This window comes from Myripristis murdjan, chromosome 17 (assembly GCF_902150065.1).
Source record: "Myripristis murdjan chromosome 17, fMyrMur1.1, whole genome shotgun sequence".
In the NCBI taxonomy this organism is placed as follows: domain Eukaryota; kingdom Metazoa; phylum Chordata; class Actinopteri; order Holocentriformes; family Holocentridae; genus Myripristis; species Myripristis murdjan.
Window position 1 is genome coordinate 23,792,967 of NC_043996.1, and position 18,251 is coordinate 23,811,217.

Below are 18,251 nucleotides of genomic sequence, written 5' to 3' on the forward strand. Positions count from 1 at the left end.
ATCCCAACCAGGGAAATTCTGGTCTAATGTGTACTGTCTAATGTGTAAGATACTTTTAATGCTGTTTGTCAGGCTGCACATGTTTCATACATGTATGTAATGTATTAAACACACAAATTTGAATCATAGTGGAGTTTTAGGGCGGCGTGCCCAGTGAGGTCAAAGTCAGTGCCGGGCCAAACTGTGAACAAGAAGTTTGGTGAAAAGCAGACTGACACGCACCACATCAAAATTATCCATAGTATATAGTTGTTATATAGTTGGTGAAGGTGAATTTCGTTAGTTGCAGGCAAACACTCACATTAGGCCTACGTTTGTTTGCACCACTGTTCCGGTGTTTTTGCAATCTTGGTATTTCACTATTCATTGCGTCCTGATTCCCGCCCTATAAAAGTACAAAACAAATCCTAAAGCGGGCAGTGTTTTTCATCACAACAGAAGATGATAAGAGGAATTCAGCTTTGTTTTTTCATGCTCGGGGGGAAGCTGTCAGTAAAACAGTGGCCAGAGACATTTAGAGGGTTTTGTCGAAACCAGTAGAGCTATGGATGGCATCACTGGCATGAGGGGAAACAGAGGGACTTGTCACAGCTTGTTCTTAAAAAGCGAGGCAACAACCAAAGACTTTTTTTTTTTTTTAACAGCCGCCATTTACCTCTTTGTCAGTCTTAGGAATGCAAGAGTGGCTTCACTTTACCTGAGCCAAATTCTCTGATTTAGAGCCACTGATAAATGCATTAAATCACAACCTGAGGTAAACCCACAGTCACAGGCGAGCCTTTTCAGACGTACCTCAGAAGGATTTCCTGTAAGTTCACTCATCATTTGCTTACACAAACACACGTCAGCCATGCCACTAGCCCTGTCTCTGTCACATTTTGTCTCTAAATACCCATTTCTAAATCTAATTTAAACCTAATGCATGTCATTTTAAAATTCTGATTTCTGCCACACACAGCTCATATAGAAGAAAGGCGCATAAAATGTAATTGCCGCTAATTTTCCCTGTACCCATCAAAGCTGTCAGTGATTGTAACACTGGGAATGTAAAATATCAACACGTTGCTAGTGTAAGTCCACACCCATAAAAGTTAATTAAGCACAAGACATCTTTGAACAGTTGCCTCATAACCAAATGTGCTCTATGAGTGACACTCACTTGTCAAATAAATTGTCACTGGGGAAAAAAAATCAGCATTTATTAACACATAGTTAACAAGGTAGATGGCCTGAGGGGTGTGAGATGCAGGGAAGGTAACAGGTAGAGGAAGTGAGGAACCCCAGACTGCCCCTGTGGAAAAGCATAGCTCCCGGTGAAAACGTCTGAGTTGAAAAATCTAGCAGGTGCTGCTGAAAAAGAGTGTGCATCTCTTGTTCCCAGCTAAATTAAAGTTGGCAAAAATCTGCATCAACAGTAATCGGTTCTTCAAGATCCAATGCAAGGATTATAACTCTGTCTGGGAGAGTCTCGTATTGATTTAAAGCACAAGCAGCATCTTTTTTGTTTAGTTTTGATGGTTAGATGGTGCAAAGTTTGTAGGAGCGACAGACAGTCTAACCCTGTGTTTCTACACTTCTGAGGAACAATTATTCATCGTTGAAACTTCGGCACCCTGCAATAACAGAGGCTTTGGCCAGTTTGGCAAGTACTTGGCTGGCTTTTGTCTTACATGAACTATGTACAGGCTGGTGACAAATTAATCTTGCTGCATCTTGGTGCAGCGCTCAGCGACATCAATTCTCCAAGTCTCTGGGACTCTGCTGGAGGGATGGAGCTCCATTTTTCCAAAGGATATTCCCTCACTTGGGGTTTTGATCGTGGTGGTGGAGAGCGTTGCCTAATACGTTGGTCCAAAATCTCCCGTAGGTGTCCAACTGGGTTGAGATGTGAGGACCATAGTGTTATGATTTACATCATTTTCATCCTCATCAAACCATTCAGTGAGCCTTCATGCACAGGAAGAGACCACTTCCCTCAGAATAAAGATGTTTTATCATAGCATAAAGGTGATCACTCCAAACAACATTCTATTTATCTGCAGTGAGTCTATCTGCAGGGAGTCTGCAGTGAAATTAAAAATGCCCCACACAGCATAACAGAGCCAGTGGACCCCCTCACTGTAGGGGTCCAGCATTCAGGCCTGTCCCGTTCTCTTGGTGGATGCCACTCACACACTTGCTCACTTGTCCAGAAAATGGTGAAGGATGTCTCTTCTGACCACATCACTTTTTTCCCCACATCTCTGTAGACCAGTGCCTGTGAATTTGTACCACTGATCTCTAAAATGTGCATTTGTCTTTGTAATCAGGGCTTTATGTGCTGCAGTCCTACTATAACATCCCTCTCTATGTGCCATCTCTGTGTACTGTGACCTTTGTAACAATGGAGCTCCATCCCTCTAACAGAGTCCCAGAGACTTGGAGGATCTCCAACAAGGAGCTCTGACGGTGTTCTGGAGGCTTGTGGTGGCCCAACACTTTACTAAGACACTTTCCTGTACTTTGTCATCCCGTCTGTATACTGTTGACCAGTTAGGGCATTCAAACTTAGTCATTTTTTACATTATTTAAACCAGCAAAATAAGACTGAAATTTTAAATCAGTGTGATTATGTTGACAACCAAAGAGGGTTAGTCAGATTTACATGCATGCATACATGTGAGCACTGCTGCAAATCTAAAGCCAATACTGCACTTTGTTTGCCTGCCTCTTTCCCTGAACTTCATGGATTTGGAAGTGGACGGCTCTTCCCGGAAGCGCCCCCTGATGCTGCGTTAAAGCTCACTCACCCTAATGCTGACAATGCGCTGGGGGTAAGCCAGGCCTGAAAGGGAAGTGCTGAGAGCCACAAGAGTACCAATGAACCAGTGACTACAATACTATTGCCCTGCCAAGGCTAAGCTGCACATGAAAAGGAAAGCAAAGACTTCATCTCTCCCATTCAGTCATAACCTATGCTCAAATTGCCTGTGTACTATGTGGAATGGCGTCGAGCCAACTCTGCTATTTAGCCTCAAGGGAATTCTTGCATTTGTTTCATAATGGTTAACATTTGTTAAAATGCAGAATAAGTGCCAATATAATCTGAATTGCCCCAGACTTTTGCATAAGAGATTAAGGTAGGATATAGAAAAACGTAATACTATTCACATATTGTCACTTGTCTCTCAAGATGTGTGTGTGTGCGCTGCTTTCTCAACTGTGCACCATGCAGCTGCTTCCCCTCCCTGTTTAGTTACATCTACTGTTTCCTTTCATTGAGGATTTGGCCCTCAGGCCCTGATATTGTTTAAGACTGACTTTCGAGCAGGAAACAGGACTGCAGAAAGCATGGATTTGACTTGATGGCCGAAAGGGAGCATTTTTTTTGACTATCAGAAGATCAGATAGGGCCTAAAAGTACTCTGAAGCCTGCACCACCCAGTGTGCAACACACAAGTTTATTCAAGTTCATCATTGTAATGATGCCAGAATAATCAGTGACTGCAAAAAACCACAAGGTGACAAGTAAGAAGTGTGGTATGCTGTCATTATGGGCAGGCCTACACACATATGTTAATTAGGCCAATCAACTGTGCAGAGTAGGCTCGGTGCTGCAGAGTGGTGGCGGTGTAACCTGCCCGGGTGTGACATCACCATGGCAGTCTGGTCAAACCGGTGTTGGAGCCTGCAGCACTTCTGACACGGCTCAGGTTGCCAAAAGAAACCCACCTGTCTCACCGCCCATGCTGGGTGTGTTGCTGCGTCGCTCTCAAACCCGAGTCTTCAATCCAAACTGCGCGCATGGAAAGAGGGAACAAGCTTGGATGAAACTGTGGATAAAGTGAAAAGACGCACAGCTTGACCTGACACTGCGGAGAAAAAAAAAAGAAAATAAATCTAGAGACGATGGAAAAGGATGGGATCGAAAAGAAACACGGTAAGACATTAAAATGTTTGGAGTTTTATAATCAGATGGTGTTGCATTTTAGTCATTTATTTATTCTACCTGAACTGATCTGCTAGTCCCTTCTCAACGACGCACTGCAAGACAAAGTCGCCTTTGCAACTTGATGTGATTTTCGTGATTTTTTTTTTTTTTTTTTTTTTTTTTTTTCTTAAATGAAAATTGAGATGTGTCTCAAATTCAGGCCTGGTTGACGCAAACACTTCCTTCCTCAAAAAGTGTAATATTCACTTTCCTTTTCGATAGCCGATATAATGTGGCCGAGGTAGATGAGCCATAGGTGTACTCAGGTTTTATTTTGCTCTGCCAAAAGGTGTGGCACATTTTTTCCTTCGGTTTGTTTCTGCCTTCCTGCAAACAACCAGAGACAAAGCTGCGCCAAATCAAACAGTCCTCACGGCCTCAGGTGGTGACCCTCAGCGGTCAGAAAACCCACAGTTATCTGTACTGAGAGATATATGGCGCAAACCTGTTTTACTGTCTTCCTGGTTGTCCCGGATAAGTCTTACTGCCTCAAGCCTTCAGCCGCAAAGTTAGATAACAACACAGAAATATACAGTTTCAATTAGAAATGTACAGAAATACCCCCTGGCCTGTTGGATTTGGTTTCCAACTTCATGCAAACTCAAGACACAATAGGTGGAGGGCTGTGGAGGGTAAGGTGAAGTCATCCAGTATTTACAGTGTTAATTTGCCTATCAGCGCCGGGCTCTCTGAGCTGGTGAGTCGGTGTGGTCAGATTGATTCAGTGAGTCACAGCACCTGAACCTGTCCGGGCCGCTGCCAATTGATTTATTTGGGTTGGCGACCAATCGACCACAGCGACGGTGAGTCCCTGTAAAAGACAGGCGGTACCGTGATGTCACCACTAGGTGGAGCCCCCGGGGGGAACCTTCCCGCTATCTCACTATCTCATGACGCTGATCACTTTTATAGCGCACGAATGAACTAATAAATTAATTACGCATTTATTTTTGAAACGTAGCCCGTTATCAGCATGTTTTAATATGCACATTTTAATATTTAATTGGTTAATTTGATTTATTTTTGGAGTCGCGTTTATTGCAGACCCTGTTAAATTCCTAACATTAATTAGTTTGTAGTTGTTGTATGACGATATGTTTATTACACAAGGTGTATTGATACAGGCTGTTTCGTAAACTCAACAAAAGGCTGCTCATATTGTTATAGGTCAACTCGCTTCCCCTAGAGGCTCAATTTATAATAAAAATAATAATAATGGCATTATTTAACCCAGATAAATCCACCCTGTCCAAACCCAAGCGCCCTGTAGAAGTCTCTTGCACACATTGCAAAAGGCTGCGGTTTGCCGCCGAGGAGGAGTGTGTGCAAGGAAATGAGAGGTGGACTTTGAGTAGGCAGGCACACACACCCTGCTAGACACAGCACGGTCCACACGGCTCAGGGATTAGTCTAGTGGGTGTTTTTGGCACCTGAGTACACCATGCAATGTCTGAAGGAAGAACCAAAACGCAGCAAATCGGAGGAATTACTCCACATTACGAGAAGCAAGAAGCTGCTGCGGAGAAACGTGAAGCTCCTGGGTACGCTGCACTTTTTATTGGGTATTTTAGAGGAGGTTCCTAGTGGATGTGTTGGCCAAAGGTTGAAGCCATGGAAGAACTGCTCAGCTTTTTTTTGTCACAGGGAAGCTGTCCGCTTGTTTCATGTTTAAAAGTATGAAACTTTAGTTTTATGTCAGCCTTGGAGTGACGGAAAGTTGTGTAAGTGAATATTAGAGGATACTTTGCCTATTAAGCACACACATGAAGTGAATCCAAAGGAAAGCTGTGATCCCCTCTTGATTTCCTTTATTTTTTTTATTTATCATAAAGCAGGAGATTTAAGTTAGGAGAATGAGAAGAGTTGAACAAGTGTTTTTTAAGCTTTGAGACATCTGGGTGTGGATTGTGCAAAAGGGGCTGTAACTCAGTAATCAGGAACATGTGAGTAATATTTTATACACCAGTGCAGTAAAAAGAGGGTCAAGTCGCTGTAACAGGATGTGCTTTGCTCTCTGCTCCCTGTTCTCAGGTCTCGAGGGAGATGCGGACCTCCAGTTTCTCCTGGAGGGGGGTGACCTCCTCAAGGTCCGCTCCTCGTCCTGGAAGAAGACCCGCTACCTCAAGCTGGAGCCAGACTGCAAGACCATCTGGCACGAATCGAAAAAAACCTTCAAGTCCAAGCAGACCTGTGAGTGCCAACCCCGCATGCCATCTACATGTGTGTGAGAACCTCCACCGACTCCCCTCTCTCTTTCTGGTGCTTGCGGTGGATGAAGGTCTCACATCACTATCTCTTGTGTGTGAAAAGTGTGAAAACAGTGGTGATATCATGGCACCACACTTGCTTGCATAATTATAAATCAGTGTCCAAGACATCTGTGCTGTCGGTGCTGAAGATTTTCTTTAATATTCATTTTCAGGTCAGGTCGAGTGTGCATTATTGCATGTGTGATAGTAGGGCAGGACTCATCACAGTGATATGTTTCTTCTTGATTTTATAGACCTTGACCTCAGCAGTGATCTTTATTGTGGGTGCGGCTATAGAGAAGTAAAATAATTGCATTTGATAAACATGGATTCAGTAAAGATCTGCAAGTAAATTTGGCCTTTCATCTGCCTTTGAGATTACCAAACTTATTTTAACAGTTAAGAATTTTTTTTATGTGAGCATGGGTGGTTTGAGATGCTCCTGGGTATGACCTCAGCTTGGATTAGATCCTTTGCACACCACAAAGTGTGTGTGAGTCCAGTGAGAGCCTGATTATTGTGGTGTGCTGTTTCTTGCTCTCTCTCTGAGATCCTCGTGTCATCATTTTGCCACTATTGTATGTTCTGTTTGAGCTCCAGACCATGTGATCATGATCTTGAGTAAATAAAGTAAAGCAAGTAAAGAGAGCCAATACCGTCTGATAACTTGCACGAGGTAATTAGGCAACTTTACACGCAAGTGATTCCAATTGGCACAACCTCAAAAGCCAGAAATCATGCAATGTGATGTCATTAAATGCCACACAGCATGTTCGTGTTTACCAACCTGGACAGTCTGTGATGCTTTTGTAGCAAATGATACCAAAAGGACCAGAAATGCAAAAATGACGTAATATTTCTGTGGGGAAAGTGCTGCTTGCTGCTGTTTAGGAGACACTTTGGGATTTTACTCCTTTCAGTTTCAGTTCATTGCTTCTTGTGGGGGTGGGGCAGATTTCCTTACAGCAGATTTTTATTCAGCCAGATAGAGCGAATCTGTCCGTTCACGTTCCTTGTGGTATCCGCAGTCTCGTTGGACGACATCTCCGCGGTGCGACAGGGCCGTCAGTCGGAGGGCTTGAGGAAGTACACAGAGGAGCAGGTGGAGAACCGCTGCTTCTCCATCATCTTCAAGGGCCGCAAGAAGAACCTGGACCTCATCGCCAGCTCAGAGGAGGAGGCCAAGCAGTGGGTCACCAGCCTGCACAAGTTAATATCCAACATGAACAACCTCAGCCGCCAAGAGAAGGCAGAGCAGTATCCTTGACATGATAACGGAGATAATACATAATAACTGTTTGACAATGATTCAAGAAGGCAGCTCTGAGAGGAGGCTTCCCCGTCTCCTGCTGCAGAACAGCTGGTTAAAGCCTTGAACCAATGGGTGTCTGTGGTGTAAAGTGTGTCTGCTTTGAGGTGATTGACAAGGAATAACTTTGGGAGCCACTGCTACATGGGATTGCTGCGTTCAAGACAACTGGGAAACCAAATTCCCAGTTAGAATTTCCTACTTCCCACCTCAAGAGTGTTCAAGTGGTTTAGGTGGGAATGATATGAGCAAACAAAAACAACATTGTTTGCTAAAAACAGGATGCCAGGGTGAAAGGGCTATTGTACAGTTTTAACATTAACAGCAACTTCCAATTTTGCCAGTGACCAACTCTGTTAATTAATCTTAAAGTATACCTTGCACAAACAGAGACTTTTAAGTAGACGTTTAAAAGGTGCTGATATATTTTCTTCTTATTTACTGTGAGTGCTGCCATTTTTATTTATATTTATTTGACAACACAGAACTATATGTTGGGGAAGTCAGAGCACTGTCCTCAGTTTCCAGCAATGAATCACGAGCTGGAGTGCCATTCAAATGGATTTTTTCCCTATTCAGACATAGAAAACTTCCCATTTGTCTTGAATGCAGCACAACAATGTTTAGGCATCCCTCCTCAACCTCTGCTAAAACCAATTAATGATGACTGACAAACTTTTTAAATAGCACACAAAGAAGACTGGATGATAATTCTCATTGTCAGTTTGCCGCTTCCTTACATTATAACTCTTCAGTTGGATCTTCAACTGCCTGAGGAAAGCAGATAAGAACAGCGACGACAAGCTGAGTCAGAAGGAGCTGAAGGACTTCCTGCGTATGATCAACATTGACCTGGATGACGAATATGCAGAAATCCTCTTCCAGGTGATGCCGTCACAGCGTTATCAATAGTTAAATAAGACGGGGCGGTGCTTCCTAATTGTGAAAATCACTCATAGACAACCGGAGGAACTTTGAAATGACGTCAGCCATTGCTTCAGTGTAATTGATTTATTGCAATTTACTGATACAAACAGCAAAGTACTGTTACTGTTATTCCTAAGAAATAACAAACCTTAAATGGATAAATGTGAGCTGTGGCCTAAAGGTCAAAGGAGCTTGTTTGTGAGTGAGAGGTTGCGGGTTTGATTCCTGCACTGGCAGGAAAATCTGGGCAGTGGGAGTAAATTAACAATATTCTCCTCCTCCCTAAATTCCCACGGCTCCTGTGTCACTTAGCCCCCGGCTGCTCCAGCGGCCAGCAGTGAAGGTGTGTTTGTACTGGGCAGCTCCCAGGTGTGTGTATGTGCGGCAGGGCGTTGCTTAAAAAGAGCCAAACCAAAATTACCCTGGATAAATAAAGGCTAAGTTAGTTGATGTATGTGTGATAGATCCTCACCATATCACCATTCAAAAATGAAATCAAAAAGCATTTATGTTACCCACACCACCACCACCTCAATACCAAAAATGTACAAACCATAAGTAAACATAGTCTATGATGACAGTATGAAGTTCATCGTTTAATACACATCTGGGGACTAAATTTCATTTTACATTTGCTCTTGGTACCTCTGGTGTCGGTTCTTATTCTGCTGTGTGTTTCCATCCCACAGAAATGTGACAAATCCAAGTCTGGTCTGCTGTCTGGGGCGGAGATTGAACATTTCTACGACCTGCTGACCCATCGGGAGGAGGTTGACGTGATCTACGGGGAGTACGCCAAAACTGCTGGCTACATGAGCGCCGACAACCTGGTGGAGTTCCTGATGACCGAGCAGAGGGAGAGAGCCACGCTGGCAGACGCACACAAACTCATTGAAAAGTACGAGGTGGATGAAAAAGGTGCAGAGCTCGTTTCAAATTACTCTGGCGTTTACTGCGAATGCGTTTGGTTTTGAGCTCTTGCGGTCGTCTGTCGTCATCGTTTTCAAATCATCCGCCTTCTGCCTGTGTTTTCAGCCAAGGAGAAGAAGCTGCTTTCCAAAGATGGCTTCCTGATGTACCTGCACCATCCGGAGAGTTTGGTCCTGAAGCCGGAGCACAAGGAGGTGTACCAGGACATGAGCCAGCCCCTCAACCACTACTTCATCTCCTCCTCGCACAACACCTACCTCCTGGAGGATCAGCTCAAAGGGCCCAGCAGCACGGAGGCTTACGTCAGGTAAGGGCTCCTACCCTGGGAACCTTTACGGATGGGCTCAGAGGCCTTCAGTCATTTATGGTGCTGTAACTGTAATGTGATTAAAACACGAGCGCCGCACCCTGTGGAAAAAAACACTTATGGTTCTCCATACATGGACGTCTTGGTTTCCTTGCAGCACTTGATAGACTTGAAAAATAAGATTGCACTCCCAAAAGGCTGCAGTTTATTGGCTCAAATGCATGGGAAAACAGTGGGAACACGTCTCACCTTTTAAAATCAAAACTGTTGGTGAGATAGGAAGGGAGAAGAAGGGAAAAAAACTTGGTCAAATTGAAAAACACATAACCAAAAAGCTGCAGGTTATTGGCTCAAAAGCATAGAAAACACAAACCTTACTGCACACTTCTCTCTTTTTTAATTGTAAACTGTTAGGTCATTTTTCTTTTGATCAAATAATGCTTCTGCCATGATAATATTCTCTGGTTGCCGAAAAAAAAAAAAAACTTGTTGCATGTTTCTGTTTATCCGCTGTTATTAGGAAGTTTGGTGCTGTTCTCAAGGGAAAAAACTGGTCAACTTTGAACTTGAAAAAAAGAACATATAAAATTAAAAGAGAGAAGTGTGTGGTTTTCCTGTTTTGTTTTGTTTTTATTGCAGCATTTAACTTTAGTCTTGAGCTCAGTGGTTCTGGGCTCTGCAACCTTTGTGCGCAGGCACTGTATTTTCAAATTTTACTTATCATACTTAAACTAATTATACTTGTTGACTGATTTTCATTAGATATATGGTTATTGCATAGGGTATATGCATATCTGATATACTGTTTTCTGTCAATCCTGAGCCAATTCCCAGCAACTTAGTTTATAATGGAATTAACCGATTGGATGCTACATCTTTATCAACACTTGTGGTCCAAATAATAACAGCCACGTCAGGTCCTTTATGCAGAACAGCCAGTCAGTCAGTCAGTCAGTCAGTCAGTAATGCCCGTTTGGACTTCTACCCCAGAGCTCTGGTGAAGGGCTGCCGCTGTGTGGAGCTGGACTGCTGGGACGGGTCGGATGGCGAGCCAGTGATCTACCACGGCCACACACTCACCTCAAAGATCCTTTTCAAAGATGCCATCAAAGCCATCAAGGATTACGCTTTTAAGGTGCGTTATTGGATCATATTTAAGTGATAGAGGGCCACAGGATGGCCCGGGGCGGAGTTCCAGTCGGGGGTCTTCCTGTGTGGAGTGGGAGAGTGGGTAGAGAAAATGAATTAATGTGACTCTTTAATGAAATCTTGTTTTCGGCCGTTCTCAGACATCAGACTACCCAGTGATCATCTCCCTGGAGAACCACTGCAGCGTGGAGCAGCAGAAGGTCATGGCGCACCACATGAGCTCCATCCTGGGCAGTGACCTCGTCACCGCACCCCTGGGCGACTGCATGCCCACAGGCTTCCCATCTCCTGAGGTGGGTGTCTGCATGATCACATCACATGACTGTTAGAGTAGAATCGCGTTCTTCCAGAAAACTCCTTTTATACAAGGTGGTTACGGTGATACCGATCACTGAAAGGACTCTGCTCTGTGCCTGTGCTCGTGTTCTGCCAGGAGCTGAAGGGGAAGTTTGTAGTTAAAGGGAAGAGGCTGAACAAACTGGAAGCCACTTTTGCTCCTGAGGCTGCAGCTGAAGATGACACCGATGTGACGGAGGAGGAAGACTCAAATGACGAGGAGGAGGAACAAGAGGAACAGAAGAGAAAGGTGGGGTGATGTCAAGGAAAACATCTTTTCTCAGCCTTTATGTCAGAGAAAGGATATCATGCCCAAAACGTTGAAGTATTCCTGCAACATTTTTTTTTAGCATCAGCAGGCAATTTATGTAACTTGTTTACCTCCACATTCTCTGTGCAGAAAACGAAGAAGCTCAAATTAGCGAAAGAGCTGTCGGACATGGTGATCTACTGCAAGAGCGTCCACTTCCACGGCTTTGAGGACGCCAAACAAAACCTGAGCTTCTACGAGATGTCTTCCTTCAAGGAGGGCAAGGCGGTGAAGCTGGCCGAGGAGTCTGGTGAGGAGGAACCTCGGGCCAGGGTCACAAAAGTGTCACTAAGAGAAAATGACCTAAGAGACTAACTTATGACCTAAGAGAAAATTTTAGGAAGTTTCTTGAGAAGGCTTTTAGGTGCAATTAACCAAAAGTGTCTCATCGCTTATGAAATTCTTGCTTATGAAATCCTTAAACTCTGCTTTCTGAGAAACTGTGATGGAAAAAGAAAGAAAGAAAGAAAGAAATTGTGATGTAAATAAGCATAAAAGAGGATTTTCCTCTCCGGTTGCAATCTGTAGTACTCCCATCTAGAAAACAAACTGGGACAAGTACATAGGGTGGCTATATTTATGATTTACCTGATTAAGTAACTTAAAGAATATACACACACTGGTCACTGCCTCTTGGCTAGAGTCTAATTTTCACAAGACAGAGACATATATCAAATAAATATTGTGTCAGCATGAATTAAACAGTGATTTAAACATCAAATGTAAGATACAGTATATAAAACTACTACTACCACTTTGAAATACTTGTTTAATTATCCAAAGTGTCCAGGCTTACCTTTAAACGGCAACAATTGTAAGAGAAGTGGAACGCTATCTGAAAGAAATCTTTGCTTTAGCGAGTCCCAGTTATTTGTAAGTTTGTACTGAGCAAGCAAAATCAGAGAAAAGGTAATAAAATTGTTTATTTCCTTTGAGGTTTTTGTCGATTCAGCCCCTTTGTTTGTGCCCACTTGCATCTTCCATCGAGGTCTCTCATGTTCCTCATTACCTCAGTTTACCCGTTTACTCATATCCCAATTGCCTTAAAACAGAGTCTTGAGATAAACTTCAGAAAGTGAAGCTGATAACAAATAATTAAACTGTTGTCCACATATTGTCGTTGCAAGTTTTGTGGCCGATCACCCAACGATTACAATGAAGTTTATATGTTGTGGTATGTGGAAAACGCCAAATGAGCCACCCTCCAGTCTGTGATAGATAGATAGATACTTTATTCATCCCGAAGGAAATTCGCAAGTAAGTAAATTTCCCCTTGCACAGCTGATAACGCTCTCCTTTTCTCACCATCTCTTCTCCTCAGCTAATGGCTACATCCATCATAACATGGACAAGCTGAGCCGCATCTACCCTGCAGGCCTGAGGACCGACTCCTCCAACTACAACCCCGTGCCGCTGTGGAACGCCGGCTGCCAAATCGGTACCGAATCAAACACGACTAATGAAAAAGGGGGAACGACAAACTCACTTTTACAGTGTAGACTCACAGTCAAGTTCTGCTGTAAAAAATTTACTCAAGTAAAAAGTAGCTCATTTAAAATCTTGGAGTAAAAGTTACTGAGTTCCTTTTCAAAACAGTAACTTTGTTAGATGTGATCTTTTCTATGCAGTTATAAAAGGAGGAGAGAAGATGCTTCAGACTGCATTCTTTTAAAGGGGCATTAAGAAAGTAATTACCATTTAAGTAATGCAGTTTTTCATAGTGCACCATTTTTAAATTGTAAATTGGGAACCAACAAAAGAGCAGATTCCTCTTCTCGTCTTTGCTGACTGATCTTTTATTGTGAAAGGTTCCACAGTCTGTCATTGATAATTTGTTCTCTGTAATGGATCTGATTTAAAATGTAGTGAAGTGCAGTACTCAAGCAAAAATGTACTTAAAATTACTTGCCTAAAAAATATTCAAAAGCTTCTCAAGTGCAGTAACATGAGTGAATGTAATGTGTTACTTCCACCTCTGATCATATTACATCACACGTGTGCATTTATTCATCACTTGACCCTGCACCATCTTGTCTGTCTCTCCCCAGTGGCTTTAAACTTCCAGACGCCCTGCGCGGAGATGGATGTGAACCAGGGCAGGTTCGTGTGTAACGGGAAGAGCGGCTACATCCTGAAACCGTCGTTCCTCCGGGACGGCGCCACGGAGTTCGACCCCATCACCCTGACTCGAGGCCCCTGGCTGCAGCACAAGCTGCTCCACGTCATGGTGAGGCTTTCACCTCGCAGACACGCTTTACAAACGTCCGCGAGCGTGCACTGTGGTGTCCTGGTCAGAGTCTTGCTATTCAGTGAGGTGAGGGAGCTCACGCCCTCAAGACGCTTTCTCATCTGACGTTTTGTACCCGTCTATCACCAGATTATCTCAGCCCAGCAGCTCCCAAAGGTCAACAAGAAGAAATCCTCCATCGTGGACCCGCTGGTTAAAGTGGAGCTCTTGGAGTGCCAGCTGATGTTGCTGTGAAAGAGACGGAGCCCATTGAAAACAACGGTACCTGTTTGTCTTTGACTTGTCCTCCATGTATTTAACGGCAGAATGAGCAGGATTGGTCATTGCGGTTTGTGAAAACAACAGCTAAGCGAACCGCCAGCAGTGAGTTTTTGCCTCCTAGGATGTTGATGGAATGAAATGCCTGCCAAAATGTCCACATAGCCATCCAAGGAAAAAAAGAGAGGGAGTATTTTGTATGAATCTATACGTTGTTTTTTAGGAAAATCCCACAGTGCTGCTTTTTAAGACGACCACAAAGGAAAATCCACAGAGGAAAAATTTTATTCTGGTGAAAAATAGATATTTGGTTAAAAGTATTAGAGGTGGGAGTCACTGGGTAACAGGTGATACAATACCATCAGAATATTTTACGCACAATATCAATAGAATCACAATATAGACGATTCTGAGATATGCAGTATACTGTCAGAAACATCACGATATCTGTAACTGAAGAAGAAAAAAAATACCTGGAAAAGGCAAAATAATTTTCTAATAAGCCAGAATCACAAACAAGAATCATGAACATGCACATGACAGAACAGTTCCGGTTAAAGACCGAAAGGAGGGAACTCAAATGTGCATCTGCGCAAATGAAGTTGAAAACTCAAATATCGATACTTGGCACAAGTCTATCGATAATGTATCACAAGAGGATGTACTGCGATATATTGCATTATCTATTTATTGTCCCAGCCTTACACGGTATATACATTGCATTGAACCTGTATCCATTTTATCTGATGACATTTTTTTTTCTTAATCCTATGGACAATTGTCCATGCTTTGATGAGTTAATGTGGCATTTCCACTGCTGCTGCAATAGAGCCTGATAGCAGAATTATCGTAAAAGTGTGTAATTTTTCCATCCATCCTCCAGCCTCAGTAGAGCAGAATGCAGTGCAGCCACAGGGCCTGTTGTGTTTTGAGAGAATTCACTGGAAAAAGTGATCATTAATCGTCCGCCTGCAAGTAAGTCTGAGGCAGAACAGTTTCCCAAGTAAGATCCAAACGGGAATATAAGACTTATCTACCATAACTGGAGATCGGTTAGTTTTCAGTCGCTCCTGGATTAGCCTGCGTGATGTGAGGATAAATCTGAGCTCATCGAATGTTCAACAGTTTCAAACATTTAACAGTTGGAGTCCTTTTTGTAGTCCATTTTCAGGAAAGAAAACAGCCCTTCGTGCACCGTGAAGTTACACAAAAGATGGATGAACGACCAGCTCAGTTATGCGAGCGGAGTTGGAAAACGGGAGTCTGGAGCGCCGAGGGTTGTGCAGGGACTTGTAATCTTTAGATCGTGATTGTGCATAGCCCACATAGCATAGCCATGAATAACGAAAGATAAAAATAATTCTTTTGAGAACGATCAAAAGAACAATATCGTCCGCTTGCATTAAAACACGTGACCCGGGAGTCGATGGCAAACCGCACACCAGTAGAAACAGGTTAAAAGTGAGTTTCTAACACGTCAATGCTGATATGAAACAAACTGCTTGTATCTCGAGGCTTTAATCCTTTCATACAGACCAGATCTACCAATCAGATTCTTTTAAATGTCTCCAGGGTGAACTCACACCTCGCTAAAGCTGCCTTCTATTTTTCTGCACCTTGGGCATGGAGCGAGCTGCAAAATATCATAGCCTTAGATGTACTCTCCTCTGTGAATATTTTATAGATCTTACAAACTGCTGTGAAGGGAACGTGTTGCTGTTTTACATAATTCCCTTGAATTCCCTGCCTCCCTGCTTTCACTGTTAACTGTTTACTGATTGTTGCTGCCATCTTGACCAGGACTCCTTGGAAGAAAGAGATTGTGCATCTCAGTGGGATGTTCCTGGCTAAATAAAGGCTAAATAAATAAATGACTGGGGATATTCTCATCTGAAATCAGTGATGTAAAAAATCTAAAGGCATGTTTTTCTGGAGGTTGTCAAAAGTAATTCTGGGAAACGTAGGAAATTGCAAACAGCAGACGTGCATAAAGCAGGTTGACGGTTCAGTATTTGTTCCCTGTTTCTAGGTTTTAACCCGTCCTGGAACCAAAGCTTCCAGTTTGAGGTGTACGTGCCGGAGCTGGCGCTGGTGCGCTTCGTCATCGAAGACTACGACTCCACCTCTGACAATGAGTTCATCGCTCAGTACACGCTTCCCTTCAACAGCCTACAAATGGGTGAGTTGTGCATTCGGCCTTGAACAGTGCACATATTCTATCAAAGACACGGTGTTAGCTTTTCCCCCTGGCTATAACTGTCCCAAAGATGACATTATGAAGTCATTTTCTTATCTGATTTTTAAGGAAAGAGACAGGAGGTTTCTCTTTTCCAGTGTGATGTTCAGTGCAGAAACCTGATTCAGAGGCTGCACAAAGACGTCTTCGTGTCCTCTGCTGTCTGCTGATCACTCACTGTAACCGTCTCTGCCTGCACACAGGATACAGACACGTGCCTCTGCTCAATAAGAACGGAGACCCTCTCCCCGCCGCCGGACTCTTCATACACATCATCGTCCTGGACGCTGAGTAGGACGTCGCCGCCGGGCACATCCCTCCACAGGACGAGAACACAACAACCTCTGACACACGGCCACACTGCAGTTGTTTTAAATGGCTTTTATGTTCTTTTTTTTAAAAAAAAAAACGTGTAACACTTTTTTTAGTTTTAGTTTGTAATTAACTTATTGGCTTAATTGTAGTCGTTGGAACGACTAAGAGGTGGATCACATCCTCAGCGGACAGCAGGGGCGGTTTTAAACAAAAAATCTCCATCTGCAGGGTTTTTTTTTTTTTTTTTTGGGCAAGTGGGTACACACACACACACACACACAAGATGTTTGCTCCACTTTATAATGCTGCATATGAATACGTGATTACAGGGACTATTACACAGACTGTTTTCTAATGGGCTTGTATTAGTTGCACTAGTGTTAAACCTTGTTCAGATTGCAAAGGCTGCTTATGTCCCGTATTATCTGTCTATTTAAATCTTTTTATTCAAATTACCATTTTATGAATTCAGGATAAACAAGCCAGCATTTAAGCCAACATTTTTAAAAAAAGAAGTATGTTTTCAGCTTTGTTTTCAATAGTGAGATAATTGTATTCATTACTAAGGATTCACTTTTGATGTGATATCTGAGTATACCACTACTTGATATTATCTTTTTGTAAATCAAAAGTCTGATTAAAAAAAAATGTAAACCTCGACTTTTCTGTTATTTTTTTTTTTTTTTCAGAAAGTTCAACAGACAACGCTTACTTTACAGCTCACTCAAATATGGCTTGTTAGGAGGAGCCAATACACAAGCCAGCTTATGCTGCATTCATTCCCATCAGGCGTGCTGTAAATTTGAGCTTCCGCCTGGAGAAAAAATGAGTTCACGTCTTGCATCCAGAGGTGGGACCAAGTCGTTATTTTTGAAGTCTCAAGTCCTCAACCTGAGGTTTGAGTCTGTACCACATAAGGCATCATAAGACACTGTTTACCAAACTTCATTCAATATTTTATTTTACCTCTTCCTGCCCTATACATGCAAAGTATTGCACATGGTCCATTAGCCATAAGAGGCCACTTCTGCATTTAGTTTAATCCAGAGAGCGGGAGGGCCTACTTTTTGGGTGAGCACTTTATTTTGTTGACTTACTCCTCTAACAAATTACTTTACCATTCTCTCACTCTCTTCACCACCATGCACACACACACACACACACACACACACACACACACACACACACACACACACACACAGAGAGAGAGAAAACACTGCTTTGCCCTGTTATCCCCAACACACACAAGTCCAGCCTTCCCTCCCTGTAGTAACGTGGGCTCTGTCTGTGGTGACGTGGTTAGCAGATACTTCACCTAAAGCTGGTTGTTGATGGATTTGATCAGATTTCGGCGTCCCGGTGACCAGCTGTGGGCGAGCTGAGCTGATTTGCCATGTCAGTTCAGGTCATGTTTGCTGTCAGGGGTCAAGGATGACCTGACCTCTCACAGCAGCATCTTTTTTCATCTTTGACTTCAGGGAAGGTCGACTGTCAGGTGTTTCTGAGTCAAAGGGCTCAAGTTCAGCTGAAGTCGCGAGTCACTGGTGTGCAAGTCGAGTCGGAAGTCTTTCTGCGTTCTGTCCAGTCTAAAATCATTGAATTTGTGACTCAAGTCCACTCCTATGCTATATCACTATGTTTTTTAGCACTCTGGTATTTTCTGCTCGGTGTCATGGATTGCTACAACTACTCCTAAATAACAATAAT

The 18,251-nt window shown here is 43.1% G+C and overlaps 1 protein-coding gene across 1 annotated transcript; it reads left to right on the forward strand.

The window, feature by feature from the left end:
* The first annotated feature begins 3,625 nt into the window (after positions 1-3,625).
* On the forward strand, positions 3,626-17,182 carry LOC115375717 (1-phosphatidylinositol 4,5-bisphosphate phosphodiesterase delta-1-like). Its single transcript, XM_030075245.1, is given in 16 exon segments — positions 3,626-3,919; positions 6,002-6,160; positions 7,248-7,476; positions 8,284-8,413; positions 9,145-9,373; positions 9,491-9,692; positions 10,683-10,827; positions 10,982-11,134; positions 11,275-11,427; positions 11,578-11,737; positions 12,809-12,925; positions 13,536-13,714; positions 13,865-13,940; positions 13,943-13,996; positions 16,023-16,172; positions 16,433-17,182. Coding segments are annotated over 16 exon segments (2,259 nt in total). The 5' UTR covers positions 3,626-3,888; the 3' UTR covers positions 16,525-17,182.
* The last annotated feature ends 1,069 nt before the right edge of the window (positions 17,183-18,251 follow it).